Raw genomic sequence first — 24,682 nt, 5'->3', positions numbered from 1 at the left:
TCAACATGGAATTTTGAAAATATCTTTTGTTTAGCAGTTGGTATTATTAAAAAAAAGAAAAGGAAAAAGAAAAAAGCCTTTTGATAAACTTATTAAATACTTCAAAATTCCACAAATGACAACCTGGAGTTAAAAGATAAAATCATATTTAACATAACTAAAACTCTAAAATTGTAACAGTTACAGCAAATCTCCACTGGAATTTTAAAATACAACTTTTCCAAAGCTTTTCTGTGTAATGTGTACATCTTGCCTTTTCCTTATTTGCTCCCTTTCAACCTTTCCTGTTACTGACTTGGGTTTATCTTTTCTCCCTTTAGAGAGTTTTGAGGTGACAGTCACCAAAGAAGGTGATAAAGGGTTCTTTCTATCCCTTTTATGAATATTAACCTACTAACTTTGGTTATGAAATGGGGAATCAGCACTTAAACAGAAGATCCTGTCATGCTCTTTTGTCCCATTTATTCTCCCAGTTTTTTTCTATTTTAAAATATATTGATAAAAACTGTTATGTAACCAAACCCTTGGTTAGAAATATCTGTAAATCAGACATCCATTTGAACCATTTGGGATTATTTTACATTGTGTGGACACTGAAGAAGTTGGTTTGGGGGAAATTAGCGTTTTCTGGTATGTTCACTGATAGCTTACTTCTTTGGGACATCTTAAGTTTTTTCATATGCTTTGTAAAGTAATATTTAACTGCCGAAGCATTATAACACCTTCCCTGCAGTACACTTCCTTCAGTACGTACTTCAGTAGTTTAAAATCTGAATCAAATACCTTTTGTTGAATACCTCTAGACATGTTTACAGTAGGAGTGCGTTCTTGGTACTATGATACCACTGCAACTATAATAGCAAAATAGTGGTTTATGTTGGTGTAAGAAAATCACCTTGAAAACATAGCAAGTTATACAGGTAAAAACACAGTGTAGGTGATTAAACTGTTTATTGAGTGGCTTTTGTTAGCACAGTAGGTGTGCTAGGCTCAGTCTGCGTAACGTGCTGACAGATTGACCTAGCTGTGCCAGCAAGAGGCCTTGTAGTGTAATCTTAGGCTTAGATGTGTTTTAAAATTAGGTACTAGGGACTTTTCTTGCAAGTTTGTTAGGATGAAGAGTTTGAATAGAAGGGAAAGCCTACTAAATCGTTCCATGTGAGAGCTTCCTTGACTAACATATTTGGTCTGTGTTAGTAGATAGCTGTTGAAATGGATGCCTGAGAAGTTGGTATTTCTACCTTTCTCATTCGGTAGTTTATTTTGATTCCCTAATTTTAGCCAGGTACATTGCACAGGAAGACTTTGTTCTTTGATCTATTGACAGAATTTCTGTAATTATGGTGCTGAACCTGTACTTGAAGCTTTTTCATCCCTTGACTTGTAACTGTGCATTTTAACCTTTTGCTCTGGTCAAAATAAACAAGCTGCCCAGCTATTCCCAGTAGCTTGGCATAGAAGATATTACCAGTGGCCTTGGCTGTATGCTCTCATAAGATCTACTCTTACCCTAGAGCTATCTCAAGTACTCCTGTGAAATGCCTGTCTACATTTCTCTTTTTCTCTTTTGTATTCCTGCATGAATGGATGCAAAGTAAACAAGTTGCTTGGAAGGCAGACGTATGCTTCTTTTTACTAAAGTTCCCAGAAATCACCCATTTTTAAAGCACAGTGCTCTTGCTTTGTCCACAGACCCTCACAAACCCTTGGCTGCAAAATATTTGGTCATTTATTTTAAAAATGTATAATAATTTTGACCAATTCTAACCTCTCTTACTTTGAATCTGTAGGTGAGATTTGTGGATTTAAAATTCACGGGCAAAATGTTCCCTTTGAAGCAATGGTAGTGGATAAATCCACTGGTGAGGGAATAATACGCTCTAAAGAAAAGCTTGACTGTGAACTACAGAAGGACTACACATTCACCATACAGGCCTATGACTGTGGAAAGGGACCAGATGGAGCGAATGCAAAAAAATCTCACAAGTAAGTAAATCTGTGGTGGGCTGAGGGGAAGTTTGGTTTCAAGTGGTCTACTGCTCATGGTGATTTATGGTCTGTGTATTTAGAGTAAATGTAAACCAAGTGTTAATACTGGAAGACTTTCATATAATGGTAATACAAATAGCAGCAAAATGGAAATGAACTGTTTTGACATCTCTTTAGCTGTATTCTAGATGACACTGCTTTATCCCTTCATGTCTCTGAATTTCCATTAGAAAACAGTGTGGGGACAGAAGCAGGAAAACTGTTGATATAGTTAAAATCTGGCTTGAGTTGATACAAAGAGTTTGCATGGGATACCAAGCCTGGCCATTGTTTCAGAGTTCAGTTTCTAAAACGGAAAAACTGGTTCAAGAGGTCAATCTATATTAAATGTGACAAAATGGAAAAGAGTACATGTTGCTGTCATTTCCAGACAGCCTCACCAAAAAACCCAAGATCAATAGCATAAGGTTCATCTCTGCCTAGATTAAAGAATGGGAACAAAGCAATCTTTAGCTAATCTTTATCTAAAGAGAAAACCACAAAGTAAAATGCTGTCTAGAAAATCCACTTGAGAATAACTGTTTAATACCCTGGTGTAAACATCTGCAGAGCATGTGGAGGATTATCATTTGTGTGAACCAAAGAAGGGCATAAATAAGATGAGGAATAGACTAGCAGCAGTCATCTTGGTGACAAATACAACTTTGTTACTCTATAGCTGTATGCTTCAAATAGGCAGCAGAAAGTTATCTCCTTAAGGATTACACATATGGAAAATAGGTATGCCCTTAAACTCTATTTGATATTGAATTTGACTTTTGAAGAAAGATTTCAAAGAGAAAGATGGCAACAAATGTTTTGTTGGGTTGGCTGGAATTGTATTGTTTGTTCAGTTTGATAGTGTACAATTCCTTCTCCACACTGTAGAACTTACCTGTATTTTTCTACCTGTGCTGGTTAATTGAGATATAAACTTTCTTCTGATGGCTCTAGTAAAAATTATGGTTGTCCAAATTCATGGCTATGTAATGAACCAGTACAGATCTAGCAGCATGCTCTGCAACTCTTCTTTTCCCACAGCAGAATGATGGGTTTCCAAGACCTGCACCTACAAACAGCTGTTGAAATTTCCCTGGCCCGTGGCTGGCTGTGTTACAGTTTTTTGTGGCTTTTAACCATCTTGGAGTTTAGCGCTTAAAGTCAGGAATATAAAGTGTGTGTGGTACAGAAGGCCATTTTTTGTGGCATTTATTTAGCATATAGGATAAAATAAAATCTTAAAGACTTTTTTTTTAGCATAAGCATTAGAAAACTTTTGCTTTTATGGAAGGACTGTAGTGATTGAATTCTTTGTTAGTTTACATTCCAGATACTTTTCGTTATTCACCTTTTCTGCTTGGTCATTGACAGAAACTGCATTATTTTCCTATTCTGTGTATACCAGCAATCAGTGACAAGCATGAAAGGACGGAATTCGAGATCCAATGTGTTTAGGATTACCTAGCTAGCAATATGATGTGTTAAAGTGTATCTTCCACTTCTGTGATTCTTCCATTTAAATTGTCCGATCTCTCATTCCTACATCCAAGAAATAAGCCAGTTTTTACTGACTTACACAGCTTAGTACTTTATTAGCAAAAGAAAGCTAATCAAATGCACTCGACTGAGCTCTTACTCTAAGACCATTCTTAACTGTCATTCTTGTTCACATGAAATAAAAATTGGGTGTTTATATCAAATACTCTGACAGCAGGAAAGAACTGGAAGGATTGTACTGTTTTAACAGAAGTAAAAGCCTGTTTTGTCACAGCTGTATTTTGTTGTATTTCTGTAAAATGACGGCAATTTAATAGTTGCAATACAAGGGTTTGAATTTTATTTGCAAATAAACAGCAATAGTAAGCAATAACCTAGAGCTACACTGAATTATATAGCAACACACTGGAAAAACATCCACTGCTTTCTTAGTTAGGGTAGTTGAGATTGTTAGTTTTATTAGTCATTGGTCACTTCTTTCCAGGAGCTTAAATTCTGAAGGATAGCTTCATCTGTAAAAGAGGGAGCTGTTCTGTCAGATTCCTTGCATGAATAGGAGTTTTGCAATATATAGGAAATTGACCTTTCTGTTTTATTTCCAGAGCAACAGTACATATTCAGGTGAACGATGTTAATGAGTATGCGCCTGTGTTCAAAGAGAAGTCATACAAGGCAACAGTTATTGAAGGGAAGCGGTACGACAACATCCTGAAGGTGGAAGCAGTGGATGCAGATTGTTCACCTCAGTTCAGCCAGATTTGCAATTATGAAATTGTAACTCCGGATGTACCTTTTGCTGTTGACAAAGATGGTAAGAATACGATGTGAGATGGAGCGGGAATTACTATAATTTGCCACCCTAAGAATAGGACTTCAAACTGGTCAGCATGAAACTACAGCAACTCTCTTTTAACCCTTTCCTACAACATAGTTAAATGGAGGTGTTCACTTTAGCGGTTTGAATTGATAATGAAAAGTGAGATGTCTTTCAATGCCAATACCATGTGCTATCTACTGGTATAAGGAGCAGATGGTGGGTTGCATGTGTGTTATTTCATGTAAAATGCCTTTCAAAATAAAGGAAATATGGTAGCTGTATTATGTTTTAAACCAGCTCTTAGGCTTTTTTTTTTTTGCCTGTAGTTTTCTATTCTGTATTAGGATAGCTTTTGCTGATTAGCTTTCAGAAATGGGATTCCATGTGTGTGCTTTTCGCATTTGAGATGCTCATATGTGACTCTGGAGATTACAGTATCATGGTTATTGGTTTTGAAGTGTAGTGATTTGTTTAGGTCGTTTCCTTTCCGCTGGTGATCTGTGGACCCTTCAACATCTATAGAGTACTTCTAGGGGTTCAAGCAAGCTGATTAAGCAAAGCAAAACAGTTTTTAGTGGGCTTTAGTTTGAGGTTTTGGGGGATCCACCTTGCCAATGGATAATTTTCATGGGTGTGTAAACCTAAAAAAAGTTAGAGAATCCTGGCATGTGCCAAACAATTTATGTATCAGTTACCACCTACTCTTACCAGTTTCATTTTGAGTAATATAATCCACTGTTAAGAGCCTGATAAGTACATACCTGCTGTTCTGTGTATGAGTACTCATCTCTGGATTTGTGTAATTTTTAAGGATCTGGGCCTCATGTCTGGCATTGAAAACTCAAATAGTGAAGGGCTAATTCACTTGCAGGTGTGTCTGTTAAAGCCTTGGTACCTGTATGAAGTACGTAGGTGGTACCTGGATGCATTGAATGTGGCAGTGACCCTAAGAAATGAGTCGATACTGACGTCTGATTATTGCCTTTTTTTTGTGTGTGTCAGGTTATATAAAAAACACAGAAAAGTTAAACTATGGTAAAGAACATCAGTATAAACTGACAGTAACAGCGTATGACTGTGGGAAGAAGAGAGCTGCTGAGGATGTGTTGGTTAAAATTAGCATTAAGCCTACATGCAAGCCTGGCTGGCAAGGTTAGTTTGATCTCCTTCCTGTCTGCTTTTAGCATTTGCCAGTACCTTCAGTGAAACATGAGAGATTTTTAATATTGTTTCTTTGGATAAATATACAGGTTGGAGCAAAAGAATAGAATATGAGCCTGGTACTGGTTCATTAGCTCTCTTCCCCGGTATGCGTTTGGAGACATGTGATGAGCCAATAACCTCAATTCAAGCAACGGTTGAACTAGAAACCAACCATATTGGTAAAGGCTGTGATAGAGACACCTACTCTGAGAAATCCATTCACAGACTCTGTGGTAAGAACGCTTTTGTTAGAATAAAGTGGTCTCTCTTGCTTATTAGTTTTTCTTTGAATATTATGTTAGACCACAAACCAGTGAGTAGATATGGTCTTCATTTGCATGTAGTTTCCTCCAACTTTTTTCCTAGCAGGCAATAAAAAGCATGAAATTGGCTGAAGGTGACTTTTAAAATAATTCTCAAATGCAGTAAAGAATCTCTTTCTTCTGCCTCTCCACTAGCTTATATAGACGAATAATTTCCCTCACATGAGATTCATGTTCAAGAGCTGAAAGAATGTTATATATGCAGAAGGGTATAGCCATGAAAACCGCTCTGTTTTTCTGAGGCAAGATGGATGTGAAGGATGCAATGGAAGAAATACATGGTGAAAAAGTAGATGAGAAAACCAAGAAAGTGTGATTTGGAAAAAACAGTTTAGTCGCATCAGTTGAATTTATACTGTGCTCGCCCTAGGAATAAGCCCCTTGGCATCCACATATGCTGCGGTTAAAGGTCTTATGAAAAGTTTATGAATCCTTTGTAGCCAATATGGAAGAATTGAGATTACAGGACAAATTATCACTGGTGATTTATGTCTTCAACTTCAGTTGAAGTTAGTTGAAAGTGTGAATACGGTGTAACCCTAGAGACCCAGGCAATTCCTAAGCTATTCCCTGATGAGGTCACTGTGACATTGATGATTCAGGCTTGAAGTGGGGAAAAAACAGCAAGCTGGGTACCTGCTGGGTATCATTGCTCCTGACTGATATTATTAGACAGTGATCTGCGAGGGGATGCTTATGCAGCCCTTTTCAACTGGATGGATATTAGTCTTAGAACTAGTATAGTGTCAAGAGAAAGGCATCATGTTTATGGGCCTGAGGGACAAGTGGTATTAATGTAGTGGTTAAAGTGGATAGAGGGAAAATAAGGTTCTACAGCTGTAGAGATAGTAAGCAAAACAATTTCAATGAGATTAGTTGTCTACCCAGAAGTTAAATTTATGGAAGTCATCGTGATATTAGATGTCTGTTGTTTAAAAGGAGAATTGCTTGATGTGTGGTGGTAGTGCATAATCCTGACAGTTGTGCTGAAAAATTAGTGCTCAGAAAAACAGTTTGGTTTGAAACTAGTGGTGATCTTTTTAGTTTCTACCTTTTTTCATTTGAGTGTTTTTATTGTAGGTGCTTCTTCTGGCACAGCTGAGCTACTTCCTCCTCCAAGTAGTGCTGCTAACTGGACAATAGGACTTCCTACTGACAATGGTCATGACAGTGACCAAGTCTTTGAATTTAATGGCACGCAAGCTGTGAAGATTCCAGATGGCGTTGTCACAGTCAATCTAAAAGAGCCCTTCATGATTTCAGTGTGGATGAGGCATGGGCCTGGAACCAAAGAGAAAGAGACAATTCTGTGCAATTCAGACAAGACAGGTTTGTCAGTACTTCAAATATAAACAGTCTCATTGTTGGGTTTTGTTTGTTTGTTTTTATATGCTGTGGCAGCATATGTGAGAACCTTACGTTTTTTCTCTAGGTTAGGGTTTTTTTGGAAGTGAAATGGACTGGACTGTAAAAGTCGCTGTTTATTGTGCTTACATATAGGCTTGGCCTTTGCCTAATCTGAAGCTAGATAATCTGACTTGTTTTTCTAATTCTATTTCAATTTACATTATGCGTTTCTGTTTGCCATGGTAGATGACTTATTCTGGCAATGCAGTCTCGATTTTGCATCTCCAAAGATAACCTTATTCTTGATGCTGCCTAAAATCATTAAGAGAGGTATATATATCAGGTTTAGTGACAGCATTGGCTACTGTATCTTTTTTTCTAGGAGGAGATAATTTCTTTCTCCAGTGACAAAGTTTTTTTCACCCTGTGCATAATTTCAGTCTCTGTGAATGCTACAGACACAATCATTTTGAAGATGCTATTAATAAGAAGGAAATCTGATAACCCTGTTTCCGTAATTGCTGTCTAATGGGGTTAAAAGAATTCTTGTCTTTGTTAGCTGGAGCAGTGGATTTGTTCAGTGTATTAGAAAGATACTTTATTAAAATGCTGCTAGGTTTTTCAAAGGAAACTACGCTGAATATATTTTACATTGTATTTGAAAATAAGAAAGATTTAACAGTATTTGTAATATCCTAAAAGCATTTCTTTGAACAGGAGAAAAGTGACTGTCATTCAGAACCAGATACAAATATTCTCCTCTTTTCCCTGCCTTCACCCATTCCTGTTAATCAAAACCCAAAACTTTGGATTCGTGGAAGTAAGTGAACTGGAGAAAGAAGGCAAACTTAAGTACAGTTTTTCGTGTTTTAAAGTACACGGGAAGCAGACCTTCAAAACAAGTTTTCCTTTTTTATTCCTTGGTTTGACCGAACCATATCATTTTTGCGACAGATAATTTCTGGTGGTATAAATATAATTTGCCTTCATTTCAATGGTATATTATGCAATATTGAAAGACTGGAACTAGGTTCATTGGAGGGAGGCAATTTTGAATATATTGCACTGGAACAATACAGTCGGATTGAATGCTGTCAGGCTGAAAGAGTGACATGATTTTGGTATTTTTTCATCCCCTCCTTTCTTGACTCATTCATGCCATGGAAGGGATGATGCAGCTAAAACGTTTCTTTTCCTTACTCTTACCTGTTTCTCTAGCATCTCACCTTTGTATTTATTTTAAATGATAAATCCTTTAGAGCTACAACTATATAGCTTTCTCTTAGGAAAGCGTGTCCACCTGCAATCACGTGTACATGTTCCAAAACAGTAATTAGATGCGGTAGAAGCTACTCATTTGTAACAAAAAGCTCTTCTATTTGCAAATAGAGCTCTTTTTCTCCTGCTGACAGGTTTATCTCTGTGAGTCTTCAGTCCTATGCCTGGGTTTAGATTGACTTTGGAGATAGATATGTCTATTTATTGTGCAGTGTATTACTCATGGGTTCTTCAAGAATGTTTGCCCTAACTACTGTTACAAACGTTTCACATTCCTCTTAACATGCCTGATTTACTTTTACATTTGTTTCTTCCTATCAGTTGCTTAGGGATTTATGTATGAAATTACAGAACAGGTGAATTTTGTGGAGTTCTTAAGGTTTACAGAAAATGTTAATTAAAACTCTCGTGCAGATATGAACCGGCACCACTACACACTCTATGTACACAACTGCCGACTTGTTTTCCTCTTCCGCCAAGATCCTTCAGAGGGAAAAACATACAAACCTGCTGAATTTCACTGGAAACTAAATCAAGTAAGTTTGGAGGGACCGTTGGTAGGATGTTAGAATGCAGTGAAAACCATTGGAGACTAAACTCCCTGATAGTATAATTATTAATAAATACCTTTTGCAACTCCAGACTCCTGATATCGTGTTTTATAGAACCCAACAATACTTATTTTATTTGTGATCAAGTGTCAGATAGATTCAGCTATACCTTTTCATCTTTAATCTAAAATACTGCTTCAGTGGTTTTATTAAACCCAGTGGGATACTCATGAAATAAAGTACAAGTCATTGTCCTGAAAGGCAGGAAAATGTGGATTTATATGTGAAAATACGTCAGTCTTCTAGCTGTGATGTCAGTTATCTTCACTAAATACGCTGTAAGGCAGTGTGCATGAGAAAACAGGAGGTATGCCAGTTTGTTTACAGCATTGAAGTACTTCTGAGCATGCGACATTTTTGCAGATCAAAGTGTTAATAGGATAACAGAAGAACTTACCTTCTTAATCCTTTTTCACACTGAAATAAAATTTGTGGCTTTTTACACATTGCAAGCAGTAGCTACAAATTGGTTTTCTTAAGCAGATTTTACTCCACAAAAATAAAGTTAATAGGCCTCTGAGGGATGCAGGTACTTTCGGCTTCCTATTTAGAGAGGGGAGTTGTCTGTTTGTATTCTTTCAGTCATGTATTCTTAATTATTTTAGATTTGAAAGTGAAGGCTGTAATCACTCATTTTCGCTTTGGTCCTACTAAGATCCACAGAACTTATGTCTATGAATTCATTATGTTTATGATCATAAAGAGTAAGACAGAAGGGACTAAATATTTTGTGTGCTTTTCCAGCCCTGTGGATCTGAGTGATAAAATAACCCTGTATATCTGTAAATTTATAAGGGTTCTTTTAGCTGCTTTAGGTTACTATTACAGGTCTGTTTTGCCAGTTACCTAAACAATGAGTTACTTTCTAACATACCTCACTATATCCTATTTTCTCTGCAGGGCAATGTATACTGTTTTAATGGTAAAATGCCCATATACGTCCTTACTCTAAACAGTCCCTCTCAGCAAATAAAGGTCCTCTGTCAAGTAATGTTGTATTATAACAGTATTTCAGAATGTGCTTGCATGTAGATCCGTATCTTTAAATTGAAATATGCTGTTATTGGATATTATAAAAATTAAAAGAACGGAAATACATGCAGCCTCCTATATTGGCAATAGAAGAAAAGGAACTATAAATGTTTGACAGTTGGTTTCCTTTTTTCAGATGCATGCCATGTGTGTGAAACATAAAGTATGTCTGTACAAGCTTATAGGTTGTTGGTATGTCTGCTTGTATGTATATGCAAAATGTGCATCAGATCAGTTATTCAACTGTAATAAAAAAAAATTAAAGTAGAATTTTTAAAACTTTCTTTACTCAGGTGTGTGACAAAGAGTGGCATCATTATGTCCTCAGTGTTGAATTTCCTGCGGTAACTCTTTATGTAGACGGTGTTTCATATGATCCTTTCCCAGTGACTGAAGATTACCCACTTCATCCTTCAAAGATAGAAACGCAGCTAGTAGTTGGAGCATGTTGGCAAGGTAACTGTTTACAATTGTTAATACTTTTAATTAACTTTTTTTTTTAAAATGAAATCTTTGTGGTTAGCTTAGAAGTACATAGCAGATCTTTTTAGTGCATGAAAGATAACTTGTTTTGTCTTTTGCAGATTATTTTTGCTCCTAGCTAGTATCACAGATTTCCTCTTTTAGTCATTTTTTCCATGAGTGTTTTTTTGCTCATTGGCCACAGGTGCATATGAAATAGGAAGCTACTCACCAAGCAGCATTCCATCAAAGTGATTTTTGTGGTAACCATGGGAATATAGATAGCTTATTTTTAATAACAGTTGTAAGATGACATCGTATACTTCAGATTACTAAGCAGAACACTTAATTTCAAGTAGGTTGAAAAGCATATTGTAGAAAAAGTGTTCTCATAAATAGAAGCATGACCAGCAGACAGTTCAGCTAAGCAACACAGTGATGCTGTCTCTTGGATATTTTACCATTTGTGCTTATAAAAATAAACATAGAAAGCATCTGCTGTATTGTATGCAGACTATGGCTTAAAACACAATATTCTGCAAGCTGTAAAATGCTGATTCGTGTGCTTTAATACTTTTGAAACCTACTCTTCAAAGCTTGAGAAAACAGAGAAGAATGCATCTGAACGTGGAGGCTGATTACCAGAGATCTTTCTAACAGAGTTCTTGCTTCACAGTCCTGAACTGAAATGTTTGCTTGCTGATTAAATTACACCCTAGCTGGTATAAAGCTGATCTTTTTGGTCAGAGATAAAACAGTGTTAAATCATTCATGTTTTATTGTAGTTCAGAAAACAGACTGTAGTTGCAGTTTGCAATAATGCATAGAAGTAGCTTGTGAATGAACAAGTGGAAAGCTTTGAGACATGTTAATCAAATTAAGTCTTATGTCTCTTTTCTCTTTGAGTTTTAAGGCTTTTAAGTGTGAATGAAGGTTAAATTATCAAAATAGCCTCTCCATCAAATTTACTATTTTGTGACAAGTTCACTGTCTTTCATTATTAATGTTATTTCAGTGCTAAATTCATTCTGTTGTCCCTTCCTTTGAGTCAATTAATTATTTTCTCCATAATTCATCTCATTCTGTTTGTGACTTTGCAACTATCTCTTCTAGCTCAAAGGGAAGCTATAGTGGCTGGTTTTCAAGAAACTGGAGCTTGGCAACTCTGTTCCAGCTAAGTGTATGGATTGTATGATGGCTTCCATATATGTTCTGCATCCTAACAAAAGCATATGCGTTTAGTTTAAAAACTCCTGTGCTTTCGTATTGGCACCATTATATGATTCTTTAATTTCTTCTGATGTGAATTTTCTTTTTAATGAGAGCAGACTGAAGTAAGAGCTTTAAAAGCCTGGAATACAAGAACTTGAGGCGTTACCTTTTAAAAATTCCACCAAAAGCCTGATTTTTAGGGGATTACAACACAGGGGAAAAATGTATGCTGAAGGAGTGAAGTTACTGCTTAAGGCCATCCTCTTTGTCTTACCAAGATTTTAAAATAAATCAGGCTGCTCCCAGTTGTATATACAGCTCACCTCTAAGGAGAGAGAGATTTTATGCTTTTGAAAAAGTTCTTTTAATATTTCTTTTAAAAGATTAAAAGCTGGTTTTCATTTTTGGTGCTTCCCCCCCGCCCCCTGGATGCTTCTATCTCATAAATTGACTTCTTAATACATATGATACTATTATTATAATAAAAAATCTGTGTGGTAATGGCTCCTTTTGATCAGCATTTAATACCTTTTGGTGATTTGCTGGTATAGGCTGGATGTCACCTTAATTTCCCCTTTCGTAGCTGGGAGAGGAGAAAATAAATTGAGCCAGTTGATAGACCTGTATCTCATTTACTAATAGTGGTTTGTGTGAGACTGGGTATCTGTGGTTGAAGTGTTCTCCAGCGTGACTGGTTTTGCTGCAGCTTATGTATGGAGCTCTTCAGGCTGTCTTGTCATGAATGTTCTGTTCTTGTAACAAAATAGTAATGCTTCTTCCCTGCATTGCAGCTATTAGTGTTTCAAAGAACTCATAATCCTTGAGAAGCTGGGTCGAGTATGAGCAGACTTTTGGGGGAAAGTGCTGCTGTGTATTTTCTGTGATAAGAGAGTTTGCCAAATTGTAACTACTTGGTGCTTTCCCTATTGTCCTATTCTTTGTCTTGCTTTTCTACAGAATATACAGGAAATGAAAATGACAATGAAACTGTGCCTGAGACCTCTGCAGGTTGCTGGAGTTTTTTCCCTACTGTTTTATTTCATTTTTAAGCCAAGACATTGCTTCATCTCGCGCACAGCATGAAATGCAGGCATTGCATTCGGGCCATTGACCTTCACATAATCCTCTCCTAGGCTTGTTTCTTCATTGTGCTTCTATTTCCAGAGCTTCATCAGCTGATTTTTTTGCTTTCTTTTTCGTTTTTGGTGGGTTTTTTTGGTTGCACCCAAATGCACATCCATGTACAAATCTGCAACCCTTGTGATTGCAGTGAAGTGGTGTAAAATAAGTTGCTGATGTAAAATATCAACTATAATTTCTTTCATCCAGTTTTGTTAAAACATAAATGCACCTCATCCTATATAAATATATCTCTATATATGTATGTAGGGGTGTGTGTATCATAGAATTATTCAGTAGGTTGGGAAGGACCTCTGGAAGTCAGGTAGCTCTGCTCCCCACTCAAAGCAAGACCCATTTCATATTTAGATCAGGTTGCTTGTATGTAACTCAGACAGACATGTAATTTACAGTGGATACTCACTGGATCAGAAATTATAAAGTTCTAATTACTGTAAATGGGCATAAAAGCTTTGGCTACCAGATATTTCAGGTTGGCTACAGGGTTTTATTTTCTAAGAAATTTTTAGTGATAGTTCGGTGGATTTTGTGTCTTGAGTTGAGACACTTAAAATTAGTGTATATTTCTAAAAGTGTATTCAAGATATGTACTCTTTCTGTAAAGTTTAAGAATTCCTGGAATGGTCTAGATATAATTGACAAGAGGTTTCTAGCTGTGCATCACATTTTAATTTGGCAAGGAGGTAGCAGAGTCCAGGGGCTAGAAGCTGGAGCTGTACAAATCTAAACTGGAAATTATGTAATTCGTAACAGGACAATTCACTACTGAAAATTTTATTGAGTTATGCCAGGGATCTTTTATCACTTAGAATCTTTAAAACAAGCTTAGACATCTTTCTAAAAATCTGGTAGCTTAGTAAGTGATAACCTTGAAATACAAATTTCCAGGTGGTGTTCTGTGGCCCCCATTATTTAGCAAGATGGACTAGGTGATCATCGTGATGTCATCTTCAAAAAATCTAAGCAATAAGGGGCTTATTGGGTTGCAATTCATCGGACTTAACTCAGATATCTAAAAAAGAATTACCCGAGTTTAAACTGCTCGCTTGAGTCCATACAAAGAAGGCAGCACCTTTAGAGGGGAGCAGCTGACTCTTAGACACCTTTTTCAGAATGAGCTCAATCGCTTTGTGAAGTTTCTTTCTATCCTTTGAGTGTAAAGAGAGCCTATAATGATCGGTTTAGATGTAGATAACTAACATCTAGAGGAAGGATGCTGTCATCTTCTACCCTGATGGGCATTGCCCATTTTGTAGAGAATCGACTAATGAGAGGTGTTATCTCAACATGAAGATTCAGGTTTCATAGTTCATCTCATTGGTTCTGTCTTTCATTTCTGAAGAACACCACCTCGCTGTATGGGCGATTTCTTTTGAAATGTTTGTGACGGAAATATTAGCCTTAGTTTCACAGTTCAAGATGGCCACACCTGTTTTGAAGGTCATATGCATGGTGAACTGTTTAATTCTTATGCTTGAACGTAATCACAAGGTTAACACCCAGAATGGATAACAACTAACCCGCATGTATATAATACTGTGTGGTACCAGAAGGCATATTTGTTGTTTTACAAAAGAAAAAAAAAAGTGCAAAGAATCAAAACATATGAAGATTTTTTCCTTCCTCCCTTTATGAAGGTGGTGAACTCCACATGGCTCAGTTTTTCCGAGGCAATCTGGCAGGTTTGATGATTCGTTCTGGTAAACTGGAAAACAAGAAAGTGATAGATTGCCTATATACTTGCAAAGAGGGACTGGATTTGCAAATGGCTGATGGTGTTGGCAAAGGCGTGAAGGTAAAGTTGCATATGAATAAAGGGGAGCATGTATATCGCTTTGCTGATAATAGTTACAAGTTTTGCTGGCAGAGTTAGTAGGGGTGTCCCATATAAAACAAGCTAATCTATTGTGACACTTTGCATTAAAATTACATGAAAACTAGGAAATCTTTCTTGTATAGACATGGTCTTAGTGGTGTCTAAGAATGAAAGTTACTGTGTTCCCTTTAAGTCTTGAAGAGAAATTCTATATTTGTAAGCCTCTCTGTTTTACCAGCTAAAACCAGTTGGTTGTTTTAACAACCTGTTTTACCAGGTTGTCTAATAAAAGATAGAGATTCTTAACAAGCAGCTTAGTAGAATGAGACTAACTTGCATGCCTTTTTTTAGTAGCAAGGTTGTGTGAATAGAGCTAAATTTCTCCTTTATATTAGCTGAGTCTCTTCCATATTACTAGAATCTTCACATCAGAACTATGATAAGTGCCTCGATTTTTTCTTAAAGAACGAAACACTAAATATATTCCACTGGAATAAGGAAGTGAATAGGGAAGTTAGACTGTGTACTACAAGGCCAGTAAATAATGGCCTTATTGCTTTGAATACAGATGTAATTATCCTAGCATTTACCAGGCTCAGCAGTGCTGAACTTCCAGTTTTAATTACAGATCATGTTACTGTTTGGATATTCTCTTACTTTTTTTTTCTGTTCTTTCAGATCCACATGAACCCAAGTCAGTCAACACTGACCCTAGAAGGGGATGATATTGACAGATTTGATAAGGCCATGCAACACATTTCCTATCTGAATTCCCGCCAGTTCCCAACACCTGGGATTCGGAGGCTTAAAATCACCAGTGTTGTCAAGTATGTCCTAGTGCTGAAATAATGCATCACTGTACAGTGATACTGAAGCCTGGCACGATGTTCATATGTCTCAGTTGTGATAAACAAGGGAGTCTTGCTGTATGTAACCATCACACATTTGAATACGGCAAATGTTTTCTATACCAGCACTCTGTTTTCTTCCTGAGAATGTAGTAAGGAGTGTGTAAGATGAGGAGGAACTTACTGCAAGGGTATGCTGTGAAGGGTATGCTGTGAGTATGTCTCCAGTATCACAGCCTTCATTAAAGGTGTTATCTGGGGCTGTTAGTCATAGCATAGAAAACGGGGCCAAATGTTAACTGTAAGTAAAAATTAACTGTAAGATTGCTCCCTTGGTGGGGAATTCTTACTTTCCAACGCAGTTGATGAATTTATCTAAGACTCTTGGGTCTGAGACAGAGCTTTTTAAAAATTTATAAAGCAATTACTCTGCATAATTGTGCCTTCCTCTCAAATAGCCTCCTTCACTGGGCAAAACTGCTTCTGTATCTCACAGATGTTTCAATGAAGAGGCCTGTGTCTCCATTCCTTCTGTGGAGGGATATGTAATGGTCTTGCAACCAGAGGAACCGAAAATCAGCCTTAGTGGCATCAACCATTTTGCCCGCTCTGCTTCAGAGTTTGAGAGTTCTGAGGGTGTGTCCCTCTTTCCTGAGCTTCGCATAATAAGCACCATTACACGGGAGGTGGAGCCCGAGGGAGATGGAGATGAAGATCCTACAGGTAACATCCTTTTCTGCTTCGGACTGTTGCCTACCCTCACCTCATTCAGTGATCGTGTTCGAGGATCTTCCTCTTGCAAAGAGGTGTGGATTTCTCTTTTAATACAGAATCTAGTAGGGGAAAAGAAGGTGTATATCTCTTGTGAGAAGGTGTAGATACTCTGCTCGGGGCTAACAAAAATTTACCTGGAAATGGTAGTAAGCCCGGGCCATTATCTTCATATGAGTATCCCTTGTTTGTTTTTTTGTTTTGGTTTGGTTTGTTTTAATCATTATTTCATTAATACTTGGTCTCTTTACTTCAGGCCCAGATCTTAATATTTGTTCTGGAAGAAGAGTTGAGTTCACATGTGAGATTTTATAGCTCCTGGGCTCTTGTCTACTTTGCCTTTGTTTCTGCTTACCTCTTTGGCTTTTTCTCTGCTTTTTAGTACAAGAGTCTTTGGTATCTGAAGAGATCATGCATAACCTGGATACGTGTGAGGTGACAGTGCTAGGAGAGGAACTAAATCAGGAACAAGAAAGCCTGGAGATTGACATGACACGATTACAGCAGAAAGGCATTGAGATGAGTAGTTCCAACCTGGGCATGATAATCACAGGTAGGGGTTACTACTTCTGGTCTTTTTGTAGGAAGAGTCTGAAGACAGTGATAATGGGAACAGTGTGCTAGAGAGATGGTTGCTAGAGAGACCTTGCTCCAAAAACTTAGTTTTTGACTAGAATTTCAAGCTCAGAGGTGTTACAACTATTTTGTGGAAAGCTGTGATTCTAGAAAATACGTCATTCTAGAACCTCCTTTCTGTTATTCTCTCATGTCCCAGATTGCAGGTTACCTCTGGCCTGTGGAAATGACGTACACTTTGCCCCAGAAAAGGCTTGTTCCTTGCACAGATAATCCAGTGCCTAGGAGCATGCATCATTCTGTTCTATTTTATATTCAGAGTACGTTAATGTATTTGAAAGAAAGGCTCCCAAAATCCCTTTAAAGACTAACTAGGTCTAGGATTTTATCACAAAATGAATCCACGGAATTTCAGTGGAGTCACATGTGTGTGTCTATGGTGTTACCTTTTTCCTACTAACTGAAAATCTGTCAGCCAAGAAAACTTACTTGAGGAAAGGGAGTAATACTTGTCAAGTATATGATGTTGTACTAGTCTTTTGCAAAGTAATAGTTTTACTTGTTTATTTCTCTCCACAGGGGTTGATACTATGGCTAGTTATGAAGAAGTTTTGCATTTGATACGCTACAGAAACTGGCACACTGTTTCTCTCTTTGACAGAAAGTTCAAATTAGTCTGTTCTGAGCTTAATGGACGCTATGTCAGCAATGAGTTTAAAGTGGAGGTATGTAAGCTAATCTGATCACTCTGAGAAGTTTTAGAGCATGGATGGCTAGGAGGATGGAAGTTGTTGCCTCAACTGATAGATAATTGATCAATTATTGATTTAGATTTTTGTCCTGTAAATAAATATTAGTAAAAGTGTGCATTTCAGGCTGTATTTTATATATAAATGTGTTCTTAATCCTACATTTCAGCTTTAAATAAGGCTGCCTAAGCAGAGGTGAAACTGTTGTGTTGTAGAAGAAATAGTGTGGCTAATGGAAGTGTGAAGGTGAAAAGGTTGAATTGGAAAGACAGTGTATTAATTTAGAAAAAAACTAATAGAGGAAGAGTAGTGCTACCAGAGACTTGAGTGGCACTCATGTATAACTTCTAGGATTCCACACATGAACTTGCTGGGCCCTTGACTGTTTTGCTTGTGTGATGCTTAAATCGCTGATACTAAGGGCTTATGTAAAAGCACAGACAGGCTAAAATTGCATTTCCTCAGCAGCAGCATACATGTTAATTATTACTTAGTATGCTTATATCAAATATATGGAAGTACAGCAGAAGATAGCATAAAGGGCACTAAAATTTCAGGTGCTGGAATGTGAAGTTATTTATAGTGAGAGAAACTGTCACGTATCTCTGCATCTTTCAGCTATGAGCTTGAATTTCTACATTTTAAAGCTGACCAAAGGGATGACAGTAAAGTTAATTGTATTTACCGCTAGTTGGGTGGTTATGGTGGGCTGGGGAGCGTCCTGTGTTGCAGAACAGAAATTTTTGTATTAAGTAATGTGGTTTTGTTTCCTGAGGAAATTCTGTGAGTTTGAGTTGGGATCTTACCAAACTGTTGAACTGCAAATGCCTTTCTTGTTCTGTAGTAAATGTGTGCTCTTCCTGTTGTGCAGCTGGTCAGGTACCCTCTATCACAGTGTTCCACCACAGGACGGGTATATTTAGCTCTGCTTGTTTGGCAAGGAAACATGAAATATGCTGTGCAAATGATGAGCTTGCAGTTGTATGTAAAAGCCAGCTATGCTAAGTGTGGGTTAAACTCTAAAGAATAGTTTTTTTCTTAACCCTTTGACTGTAATACAGATTTTTTTATTTTCTTTGCTGTTAGCTGAAGATATACAGCAGAATAAGAAAAGATAGGAATGAAGAAAATGTAATTAATGTGTTATATATCTTTGTATATACTGTTATTTCAGGATTAAAATGGCTGGCTACCAAATTTGATGATAATCTGGCTTTATCTGTTTTATTCTGAAATACTGGTGTCCGTACACAAACTTGCCAGACTAACTAAAACAGATTGGAGAGCTGTGAAACTGAAGGGTTTTGTGACAAGAAATTGTAACATATGAGGAGCTACTGATTGGGATGATTGTCCCCTGAGACAAGCCATTGCTGTGTTGAAGGAGAATTGGATGCCTGCCCTGGGAAATAAATTTAAAAAAAAAAAAAAAAAATCTATCTTAAATTTTATTTTTTCTTTTTGTTTCTTTCTATATCTTCAGAAGTAAACTGTTGCATTTCTGGAGTTTAACATTTTCTTTTTGTTCCTAGGTGAATGTTATCCACACAGCTAACCCAGTTGAACATGCTAATCACATAGCTGCACAACCACAGTTTGTTCATCCAGTGCATCATACATTTGTTGATCTCTCTGGTCACAACTTAGCTAACCCTCATCCATTTTCAGGTAAGAATTCTCAGTCACTGAAGTTCAGCTGTTTTTTCCTGGTGTTAAAATGTCACAGAGGCTTCTTGCTGCAGAGAGCTTTTTCCCCACAGTTTAAACCACTGTGTTGGACTAATAATCTAAGCAGCTACTCGATCCTGTTCTGCTGTTGCCCAAGCAGGGAGTAGAAGATTACTAGAGAGCTAGGAAATATCTTTTCCTGCCAGCAGGAGAGCTTTCTGTTAGTGTGTGTACATTGCAAAATGGGAGGTGTACTAGTCTGGAGGGGACTGTAAGACCTAAATAAAGGACTGTGAGGAACTGCGACAGTATTTCTTCTGAATGGCATGAGGAAAGAACTGCAGCGTTGTTCCCTTGATGAGTTGTGGATTCTGTCCTTTCTGTTTTAATTATGTTAATTTGGCATTGGTGTAGGATGTGAGAGGAAGAAAAATAGGCATTTTAGAGAGGAGTCTCTGTGTGTGGTGGAATCTGCTTTCCATGTGTTGTCAGTCCTTCAGATTGATGTAATTATACTTAAGGAACTAAGTTTTAGTTCTTACTCTCCAACTGACTTTTTAAGGCTTAGACAAACTGCCTCTGTGTAGCTACATGTAATATTTGTATAATGCCATTTCCCTCTTGCAGGTGATGGGAACAGAGGACTAGTTATTAACATCGTGTAAGAGTTACTTATCAGTATCATCTAAGAAACTCCTTTTATTTTCTTGTTGCAGTTGTTCCGAGTACAGCCACTGTTGTGATTGTGGTTTGTGTCAGTTTCCTGGTTTTCATGATTATTCTGGGAGTGTTCCGAATCAGAGCTGCACATCAGAGAACAATGCGTGACCAGGACACGGGAAAAGAAAATGAGATGGACTGGGATGACTCTGCTTTGACCATCACTGTGAACCCCATGGAGGTAAAGCTGGTGTCTCAGCACTTAACAAAAATAGGCCCTTTTCCAGCTGTCATGGGTATGATTGTACAGGGACAGAGCAGTAGAGCAAAACCAACCACTGAACACAGAGTAGAGACTTTAACTGTGAATTTTTAATGAATGTGCCAGTGACAAACGCCAAGAGCAGTTATGTTTGGGATCTTATGTGGGTTATAGCTTCATGATACATAACTGGATGTTACAGGTCAGTGTCCAACAGTAGCGTTAATCATGCTGCATGCTACCTTAACCATGGTCCGCTTTTTTCCAAAGTTGCAAGAATTTATTGTTGAAACACCTGTGTTTATGATGTTTCCTTCTCCTGTGGTTGACATCTGAATTTTTAGAAAGTCAGGAACCAGAAAGATGTGCAACCTTAATGCTCTTTGTGTGACCCTACTGAAAGATCCTGTGCCAGTAGAATCTGAAGCACTGGATCACACCTCAGAATTAATTTGTTTAGAGTGACAGGTTTAATAGCAATGTTACAAAGCTGTTTTAAAGAGCGCTACTCCCTTTTTCTTTTCTGGTTGCCTAATTACTGCTAAACTTCTAGAAACAGTAAGGAATCTGTAAGAGCTCTTTCTTCAGATAGTGCCTTGTGCCTGAATTCAAAAGAATAAAAAGAATTTTGGCCAGTATGATATCAACAGCTAATTTCTGTCTTAACAGACTTATGAGGATCAACACAGCAGTGAAGAGGAAGAGGAGGAAGAGGAAGAAGAAAGTGAAGATGGAGAAGAAGATGACATCACTAGTGCAGAGTCTGAAAGCAGTGAGGAGGAAGAGGGAGAGCAGGAGGAGGACCAACAGAATGTGAATAGACAGCAACAGCTGGAATGGGATGACTCTACCCTCAGTTATTGATTCTAGCTGTTCCCTTTGTCTTTATGTTTCTGCTCTAGAAGACTCCACTGTAATACACTCCATTGTTACCAAGGATCCATGGTGTTTAAAAAAAAAAACAAAAAAAAAATCATTCTGGCCAGTAGATTCAACCCACACACATCCCAGTGTTTGTGTTATGTCAGCTAGTTCCTGATGCTGTTTCTAGAATTGTAGTTAGCACCTCTCTTCCTTCAGCCATGCCTCAGTGACTGGATTTATTTTACGCTCTGTGAGGAACCACCTTGCACTTTTTTCTTCATGTCATCTCAGCTAAGTGACTCTACAGATCTGTAGCCATTGCACATGAATTTCTGAACTGTCTTTTTTTGCTCAGTGAAACAAACTTGGCTTTGTTCCTTTTCCTAAAAGATGCAAAGTTTGCTTGTTGACAAAGGGTAAAGCTGCTCATTTCAGCCTGTTGATTTAATTTTTCCCCCAACTTAGTGCATGTGTAAAGTGGCAGAATGAGGTTAATATGTAGAAGATTAACAGACTTTTTAATATTTTGTAAATATATTGGAATTATGTAATTATGTCATTTGTGGTAGTGAAAACAGGGATTGGGGTTTAAGACATGCTAAAGTAAAAAAAATCATGCAGCATGAAATATTACAAGTCTCATACTACTGCAGCAGGAGCACGGGCACAGTTATCTAGTGTAGATGTTTCAGTAATACAGTGTCATTGGCCTTGACTGCCATGTTCGCTCATGCCCCGCTCTGGTTTTTCTTTAATTTTTTGTTCCTTTTCTGTAATCTCCTTTATTTTTGCAGAGGGAACGGACAAGCTTGTGAGAAATTGTAAAGGCTTTAGGAACTTCTGCAGAGGTTCAGCTGCCCTGTGCAATACAGTCGTTTGTTTTTTCTTTTTCTTCTTTTTCTTCTCCAACTAAGTCTTGGCATAAGAGCTTTTAAGTTATTGGGAAAAAACACTACTTGGATGGTGGGCAAATTAGTGTGCTGTTGCTGTGGTGTGTTGCCACAGCTCCTGTTAATTACCGTGAGGCTGCCTGTAGTACAATGACGGTCTGTTGATACTGCTGACAGGGTGGATTATTCATTTAGTTGATTGATCGTTACATTGGTAACTGAAGCTGGAAAGCGCGAGACCTGTGTACCTGTGCACCTTGGCTGCCGGTCTACATAGATAGGTATTTTGGGTTTTTTTGGCTGTTCAGTTTTGCTGATTTGGTAGTGGGAGGGCTCGGGGCATAGCTGATATCATTTCTATTAAACACACTCCTGCTCATTCCCTGTAGCCCCTTGTACAGTAACTGGGACTGTTGGTGTATTAAGCCATTGTTTACACTTAGTAATTGTGTTTTCCTGCTGGTGAAAAACTATAGCATAAATTATCCAACCAGAAAACCTTGGGAATCATGTTAATATTATTCCAAGTCTAGATGATTTTGGCTGTTTCTGCTCAAAGTTCTAACTTGGAATTGCAAAGGACTTTTCTAAAGAAATAGCTGAAAGGTACGAAAAGTAAGTTATGACCCCATGGTGGAGAGCGGTAGGTTTTTTTGTAAGAAGGCAGGTCTTGTTTATTTAACTTTATTTAGTCTTAGGCAGGGCTTTGAATAATAAATATCTGCTGACTTGATTTTTTACATTTGGAGGTGGATTAAAAAAGAGTAACTTGTTTTGCTTGTAACAGGAGACTAGGACTCCATTCACTCCTCGGCACGGTAAGCAAAGTTCCAGTTGTTGATCTTGTATGTAGTCTGCCTCTGTTCTAGGTGCACAGACCACACAGCTCCTGGCAGGCTAGTCGGTGGCCGACAGGACACAGCAGGGAAATGTTGCACTGGGTAAGCGTGCTAGAGGAGCAACAAGCGAGCCAAAGGGTGGGGCACAAAGGGTCAGAATTCACAGAGATAAAAAATAAGAATTGATCCAAATGTTTCTAGAGTTTTCATTTTCAGAGCAGACCTATTCTCACCTAGTGCTGTGTGTAATGGGACCTAACGGTGGGTTTTATCTGGGGTAACGCTTGACTGCGGAGTGCCTTTTACAATAGTAGATGGACCTGGAAGCAGGGAAGAGAACCCACACAACTAGCTTACCGTTTTTTGGGGTTGTTTTTTTTATGTAAAATTTTAGATTTCTAAAATGGGGAAATGGTTTTGACTACTTAACGTGGTAATAGAACTGCTAGTTTTAAGTAAACTGGGAAACTTTTAACTTATGTCTGACAGTTGTCCTGTGTTAATGTGTAGAAGACTTTTATCCTTCCATATACTGTTGCTGTAGCTGCTGTATTTTAGACCAAAACTGATCATGACTTAATGGTAATACTGAAAGGCTGTAAATGTCCTGATGCAGTTTGTAGCCACTGTGGGTATAACTTTTCAGAAGTGTATATTGGTAACAGGTCAGTTTGGAAAGTCTATAAGCTACAATAAATTTCTGGTTCTAAAGGTTGTTTGCATTTATTTCTTACTGAATGGAACAAAGTTGAATCAAGTTATATTAACTGTGTGTTAATTTGCCTCTGCTGGTGGCAGCAGCAGTTTTGTTGTTTTCATTGATGTCTCAAGCATAGAAAGACTTCAGCAGCATGTGCGTACAATTTATCAGTCTTTTTTTTATTTTTTGACTTACAAAACGTATCTAAAGCAACTGAAAAGTTAAACATGTAAACATTCTCTTACAGAACCATGGTTTGGCTTAAAAAAATACTTCTTTTTTTCAAAGGCAACAGAATAAGCACAATCATTTTGTACAGAGTTAAAAAAATAATGACAGAAACATTTCTAAATAAATAGAAGTAGAAAGGGGTATCACTGAGCATATTTATAAAACCAGAAGCTACTTATAGTGAAACGTAATATTTTCGAAAGTGATTTAAGTTTCAATCTTCAGTACAATTCAACTTGCTGAAAACTTATCAGGTGAGCTGCTGCTTTGCAAATTTGGAGTCAAAGGCTCTTTGCTGACCCAATACAGCCATCAGCGTTCATTCAAGATGCTATTCCAGTGGTGTACAAGGAAGAAGGACCACTTGATGACTCACTGATATTTTTACTTCTTGTAGGTAAGTCCATTTTCTAGGCTAAGTAACCTCTCTGTAAGACTGTGCTGGATTGAGAAACACCTTTGGAATTGCTCAGTTCTCGCAGTTTACACTGATACAACTTTGTTTTATTGCACTTCTAAAATAGAAGGACAGATGACGTGAGCCACTGCTGCTTTGTACTTCTGTAAAACTATATTAGGGCCTGAGTTTTCTGGGAACACTACCAAAAGCACGGCTGAAGGTATGAACCAGGTACCTAAGAGTGACTAAGGAGACTACTAGGTGAGACTGCCTTGCTGCAGTACGACAGGCAGGAGCCTGGATTACCAGTTTGTGGCAATGGGAGAGAATTGCTTTTACATTTACAGAAGCGTAGTACGTTTCTTCCCTTCCACAAGAATGTACAAACCGCTGATTAGGTTGTTGTGGTTTCAGTGCATCTCAGCTTGCATCTGGCCTGATATTTTTGCATACTTTTT

The 24,682-nt window shown here is 37.7% G+C and overlaps 1 protein-coding gene across 3 annotated transcripts in view; it reads left to right on the top strand.

Moving 5' to 3' along the window:
* CLSTN1 (calsyntenin 1) overlaps nucleotides 1-23,598 on the top strand; it is a 41,044-nt gene extending 17,446 nt beyond the window's left edge. Inside the window, exons 3-19 of one of the 3 annotated variants that reach the window (XM_050909382.1) lie at nucleotides 321-350; nucleotides 1,791-1,986; nucleotides 4,128-4,336; nucleotides 5,345-5,494; nucleotides 5,593-5,778; nucleotides 6,949-7,197; nucleotides 8,908-9,029; nucleotides 10,430-10,592; nucleotides 12,768-12,818; nucleotides 14,588-14,745; nucleotides 15,445-15,593; nucleotides 16,111-16,337; nucleotides 16,768-16,938; nucleotides 17,541-17,686; nucleotides 19,243-19,378; nucleotides 20,095-20,279; nucleotides 20,970-23,598. In XM_050909382.1, the coding sequence (XP_050765339.1) occupies nucleotides 321-350; nucleotides 1,791-1,986; nucleotides 4,128-4,336; nucleotides 5,345-5,494; nucleotides 5,593-5,778; nucleotides 6,949-7,197; nucleotides 8,908-9,029; nucleotides 10,430-10,592; nucleotides 12,768-12,818; nucleotides 14,588-14,745; nucleotides 15,445-15,593; nucleotides 16,111-16,337; nucleotides 16,768-16,938; nucleotides 17,541-17,686; nucleotides 19,243-19,378; nucleotides 20,095-20,279; nucleotides 20,970-21,164 (2,723 nt within the window). In that variant the 3' untranslated portion in view covers nucleotides 21,165-23,598. The remainder of the gene's footprint in view (nucleotides 1-320; nucleotides 351-1,790; nucleotides 1,987-4,127; nucleotides 4,337-5,344; nucleotides 5,495-5,592; nucleotides 5,779-6,948; nucleotides 7,198-8,907; nucleotides 9,030-10,429; nucleotides 10,593-12,767; nucleotides 12,819-14,587; nucleotides 14,746-15,444; nucleotides 15,594-16,110; nucleotides 16,338-16,767; nucleotides 16,939-17,540; nucleotides 17,687-19,242; nucleotides 19,379-20,094; nucleotides 20,280-20,969) is intronic. The other 2 variants (XM_050909383.1, XM_050909384.1) reach the window with 2 other exon arrangements.
* The last annotated feature ends 1,084 nt before the right edge of the window (nucleotides 23,599-24,682 follow it).

The sequence above is a fragment of the Gymnogyps californianus genome, chromosome 21, assembly GCF_018139145.2.
Source record: "Gymnogyps californianus isolate 813 chromosome 21, ASM1813914v2, whole genome shotgun sequence".
Classification (NCBI taxonomy): domain Eukaryota; kingdom Metazoa; phylum Chordata; class Aves; order Accipitriformes; family Cathartidae; genus Gymnogyps; species Gymnogyps californianus.
The sequence above is the reverse complement of the archived record's forward strand: the minus strand, read 5'-3'. Positions and strand labels throughout refer to the sequence as shown.